Source organism: Branchiostoma belcheri, unplaced genomic scaffold (genome assembly GCF_001625305.1).
Source record: "Branchiostoma belcheri isolate BF01 breed outbred unplaced genomic scaffold, Haploidv18h27 scaffold16, whole genome shotgun sequence".
NCBI lineage: Eukaryota > Metazoa > Chordata > Leptocardii > Amphioxiformes > Branchiostomatidae > Branchiostoma > Branchiostoma belcheri.
In genome coordinates, this window is record NW_017803046.1 from 4,198,067 (window position 1) to 4,204,066 (window position 6,000).

Here is a 6,000-nt window from a genome sequence, read left to right on the forward strand (position 1 = left end):
TGGAAACTTTACCCTAGAAATTGACCGCCGTGAAAAGGGGGAGTAGTGTAACAGTTGGGGGTTTATAGGCGCTACCAACTGACCCAGCCAATGGGTCTAGACCTTTTAGCTCACTCAGTTAGAGCGTCTGCCTGTGGCCCGGGAGCCGTGAGTTCGAATCCGGCCCGGGACCAAGGGGTTTTTATCTGTTTCTACTGTCTCCTCCTGGTTTCTTACAGTAGGTTAGGGTTCATAAGGATCAGCCACAGTTTTGGATGGTCTCTGCATATCCAAGAACTTAGATTTGCCCGAAGCACAGTCCAGGATACACAATGTACTAACACCCAGAACCATGCTTGGCACCATTCTGGATAAAGTCAGTTCTGGATATCATAATTAAAAGTATTACTGTAACAACAGTACATACCATGATAAGTTCAATGGTTCAGACATCCTTGACTTGTACCTTCAACTGCATCTAGTAGTTTAACTTTAAGTCATTGAGAATTCCATGCTTTCCTGAAAATCATTAAGGTTTAAGAAATTGTAAATTAGTTGTGATGATAAAGTGGCTACATCTACTAATATTGCAGCAAATGACTTCTAAAATTGTAGTCTTGAAAATTGATAATTAACCATTACTAACTGAGAAAGGGTTGATTGAAAAGCAAGGATAGATAGATAGATAATAAAGACATACAATGTTGTATGCAGGAATTCCAACATTGTATCATTTTATTATGAATCTATGGTAGATTTACCAGTATGTTGCATGTAACCGCATGCCTGTGTCCCACAGAGTAACACAGAGGAAACATCAGTCAAGATTGAAGAAGAGACACAAGTATGAAGACAATAATGATTGACATGTCTCAACTTCCCCATGAAGGATGAACCTGACTGAGCACTGGGGCATGATGCATTGTGGACACTAGCGTTGCCTTGTTGCTACCCAGAAGACTATATGAGGGACATAGTTACAGCCAATGGTTCATATTGTTTGACTGCACTACTTGGACTGTGACTGAATGTGGGGGTTATTAGAAAATCGAGCACTTTCAAAACCTGAGTGTTGTACTTGCTACACAGTTGTTGGCAGGTATACAGGTCTTTGATATACTGATTGTTTTGGAAAGTTGCACTGAAAAAAAACGTTTGTTGCATTTTGTACTCTTATCAACCTGCTATTAAATAATGGGAATGTTTTAACCAAATATGTATAACATACGCCAGCATCCCTTATATGGTAATGGTTTTTAAAAATTTAGCTTATAGTTAGTGGTGGAGGTTTTCATATGATGGGAATGGGTGATAGACATACTTTCTGTATAACTCACAGTATTTAGCGAATGTAGATATGAACTAATTTGATTAGTTAAGGCATTTGGCATGAGTCTCTGTGCACTTACGTAGTTTAATGTGCCTAAAACATGCACCACTGAGAATGCACTGCCTTCTGGAAAAGTGCACTGAAACATATCTACATTTTTTCTTTGAATGTATATAATATATGCTTACTATTCATGGGTTGAATGTTTAGTACACAGGACATTTATAGATAGAATGTGTTTGTGGTATCTCTGGTTCCATGCAAGCTAATAATTTAATATCTATTTATTATATCTATTGATCTTCGGTACACATGAGTAGTTCCTTTAGCCAAAAAAGGGCTGATGCCCATGATAAACAGAATATTGGTGAATAATTGGAAATTGAATACAGAACTTAGTGAATGTCTAACTAAAATTTTGAAAGCCATGAACGAGAAAAGAGCAGGACTCTTTGCTGCTTATAATTACTATATTAGGTATATCCATATGTGTATTCTTGTGGAAGAATTTGAATTATGTAATCAATTGGTAAAGGGACACTTTTAAGTGCTGGTATTTGCAAGCTTCTTAACGATTTTGACCAGCTCAATTTGGGGAAATGTTTAGTGGCAGAGGCATGAAGAAAAGTTTGGAAAATTTTCATTGTGATGATACATTGTATATTGTGCACTATTGTATCTTCTATTCATGTAAATGATACATCAATGTGTGACTTGTATATATTTGGAAATGACTGTTTTGTTGCAGGAATATAGTTTTAGGACTTTTGGTTGACAGCTAGGTCTACATGTAGTTCACATATCAAAAGACAATTATTATGTTAACTTTCTTCGGTATCAGTGCACACAAGACCATTTGCCTGACAACTAATAATATATGATACAAGGCAAAATATCTTGTAAACCGATCATGTCAAGGGAAATGAAGATGATAAGAACAAACCTAACTTAAAATGAAAAAAAATTAGGATATGTTCAAGAACTAATTGTTTGATGACATGATTTTAGAATGACTGAATGGTTATGTTTTTCAATTGTGAACTTGACAAACATGTCTCAACAATACGAAAATCATACAACTTTTAGTTCAAACGATTTTTTAGATGTTCCTGATCTTAAGTTCAATGATGTGAAACCAGTTACTATTTTTTTTCAAAACAATGACTTCTTTCATTTGTCTTACAGCCTGTTATGGACCCAGAACTTGGAGACTTCCACCTCATCTCTTTTGTTTAGACAGTTTGGAAGAGCCGTGTTTGTCGTGATAGGGAGACCTGATGATGAACTTTAAGCCACAAAGTAAAGAAAGAAGCGCACAATCTGGTGTTTAGGAGGCTCTGGTTCAAGTGTATCTTAAAGAAAGTGTAACTTACAGAAAAAAAGATGTAACTCGTGAACATTTCCCTTAAATCCCGGACTACTTTTCAAGTTTGCAAAAGGTTTACCTCATTATCAGTGCTATAGCAGTTTTATACCACCGAAACTAATGTGTCACTTTGTGCAATAAATACAACTGTGGCTTAAATTTGAACCTAACAGTTTGCTCCAAAAACTATCCCTTTCCTCTCTGATTATACGACGGTTGCCATTTAATTTCTGTCTTCCACATGTTTAGTATTTTAGACTAAATGTCTCTTTATGTTGTAGGAAGTATTGTAGCTGGATTTTTATATTCTCTCTTGAAGCACAGTAACTGTTACAGTTACGGTAGATGTTTATTAACAGGTTGTTCCTTCAAACATGTTAACTTTTAAAATTGATACATTTGTTTTGTTACTTTTTGTTGTATAATAATTATTATTCATTGTCTCTGGAGCTAAGGAACAAAGGCTTCTACAAGTATTTTATTGTAGCTTGCACTACATCACAGTAAGCATTGTTAATTATGCACTTAACTACAATCCTCATCAAAGCTCATATGGATGATTCCTATGCTTTTTTGCAAACACGGAGAGAAAATTTTCAGATATTTTTACATACATGCATTCACGCATATCCAACATGTTAAAAATACAATATCCTCGTGGTGCAGTACTTGATGTAATAGAAGAAAATAGATACTCCGTAAACCCAAGAGTCTGTAACATGCTATGGGTATTTGAACTCTTTATTTGTGGCTATTGCTATTCACAAAAAGTTATCATTGCGTGTATCAAATTTCATTGTGAGCTTTAAGGACCTTGATAACGTATAGGAAAGGGTGATTTTTGAAATTTTTGTTCAAGGAGGGATAATCGCATCTGTTGACTTGTCAATCCCTGCTTTTTCTTGACCAAGTCTGCCATACACTTAATGCTGTAAACCTGGAAATAAATCCATCCACGTGTTGTTACTTGAAAACAAACTTGTATGCGTACAAGAATCATCGTAGTTGCACTAATGTTTTTGGTATACTTCCATAAAATCCTAATATTGTCAGGATGTGTATGTATTCTGCATGTCGGTTTCAATATATTTTCTTCTGCAAATAAAATATTATATGATTGTGTTTTCGTCTTCTTTAATGCTTAAGATGTGCTAAACATATTTTTTTAATACGAAAAGGGACAGAAACGGGCAGCTAGAAACTTGATCTATTTCATTGGAGATAAAAGGTGCTCGTGTCAGTTGAGAACGTTGTGATAGCAGAAGACATCAATACTGTCGATAGATTAAATCAAATTGTGAAACCAATTTCGCATTATAAGGTTAAGCTGCAGTACCATACCAAGCCACCAGATGGCGCAAAATCTAATCATCTTGAGCTCTTATCAACGCAACACCTACCAAATACCAAGGTAATCCATCTAAGCCTTCTCAAGTTACGCTGTTGACACACAGCCACACACACACAGAGAGCCACGAAAACATAATCTTCCTGGCGAAGGTAATAATAAAGGCATGGTGGGTTGTGACCGTAGGCTCTGCAAATCTATGAATAAATCTATCAAAGGTCTATTTTCCTCTGAGTTATCTACGGTATTTAGGTCATCCGAACACTGGGTTATTTAAAGCCAACAAACAACAGGGGAGTCAACAGGGGGCGTTTTCACACAGTAAACATAAGAACGACCAGACTTTGGCCAACTTAGTCTATGAGCCGCAGCTGAAGCTGCAAACGTTGTCAGTCTCAGTCTGGAAGTTGCGTTCGCGGGAACTCTAGATCTGCCTACACGAACAGGAGCATGAGGCAGTTGCTGTACATTTGTCTTGTCTCGGCTGTAGTTAGCTTGGCAAGTGCACAGGCACCGAGGGACGGCACTACACAGTTAAACCTGTTGGCCGCCTTATTCAGGTCAGAGGGACTTCTTCAGCAGAAACTTGCGGACACCATCCAAGATATAAGCACTGTGAACGGGACAAGTAACGTTACCTCTTTTCCCGCCCAACCTATCGGCAACATCAGTCAACAGTGTCGGAAAGATGTTACACAGTACCAAACTGACCTGGCGCAAGAGAAGACCTACGCCATGCATAGTAAGTACATGTACATTACACCACAAAAAAGTGGACAGTGGGATCTGCCTGGGCTAGGGAGACAACTTCAAAGTAAACAGACAAAATCTACTTCAACAATAGTTAGAGAAACTGTCATCGCCTTTGATTTGAACGCCTTTGATTCATGGCACTTAAAACCATCTGACCTGTAATAGCTATTGGGAAGTCCGGAGTAGACGCACAACGTTGACTTAACAGACTCCTCCTTCTGTCCATAATGTACCACTTCTACACTGGCGATCATGCCCTGTCCGCGTGATCTCTCACACTATCGGGGGTGTAACCTTCACCTTTAAGAAATGTGTAATGATGTAACCAGATTAAAGTATGTGAAAGGGAGCATTTGAAAGAAATGTGAAGCTTGAAGTGGGGCTCCTGAACAGACATCCTGGACGCTAAACTATGCTATTTTGTCATCTTGAACGACTGTAACTAGTTTGCAGTCTTGCTCTATTCCCTAGTTATCTATTAATCTTTGGCTCTGCAGTCTGGGACAATTAGCGCCCCTCATTTCTGTCAATCAAAAATCGTTCCGCTGCAGTTTTCAGAGTATTGAACATTTCTTAATTGTCGACAAAACGCATTTTCAATTGTTAAATTCTTAAACAAAATATTTCATTATTTCAACCCTTTTTAATTGAATCCGCATAAATTTGTTGGTGTATGCACCTGTTAGTGCCACCTGTTGCACCCCCGATGCGAACCCCATGAACAAATTTATACTGACACGATGTATGGTAGGGGTGACCGCGTTCCTGGACACGCCCCGCATCCAGCGATCAAAGTACGGGCAGAAGAAACACAACAACTGGTCCCACTTGATACAAAATGCCGTTTGTTAACAAACACATTCATCGGATAAGGAGTTGTCATTTACACAACAAATAATCTCACTATAGATGAGATTATTGGTTGTGTAAGTGAAAACTCCTGTATCCTATACTTTATACCAAACTGATGAAACTATTTTCGGAAACACATTTATCTCTTCGACATTTCTGTGTCAGAGACTGCTGGCCGTTATACCGGTCTCAGAGAAAAAATAGATACATCTGTGGCCAATTGCTTTTAATTGTTGCAATCTGATGTGTATTCCATGTGGAGCAATATTTCAACATCATATCGACGTTGCGCAAATTATTGTGTGCACAATTAACAACTTCTGAACAGAATGGTCATTACACTACTCTCTCCCTCTCTCCCTCTCTCCCTCT

The 6,000-nt window shown here is 37.9% G+C and overlaps 1 protein-coding gene across 1 annotated transcript in view; it reads left to right on the forward strand.

The window, feature by feature from the left end:
• The window catches only part of LOC109466168 (potassium channel subfamily T member 2-like), a 114,356-nt gene extending 110,609 nt beyond the window's left edge, over positions 1-3,747 (forward strand). Inside the window, 1 exon segment of the mRNA XM_019763826.1 lies at positions 2,495-3,747. Coding sequence (XP_019619385.1) covers positions 2,495-2,600 — 106 coding nt within the window. The 3' untranslated portion in view covers positions 2,601-3,747.
• Positions 3,748-6,000: the final 2,253 nt, after the last annotated feature.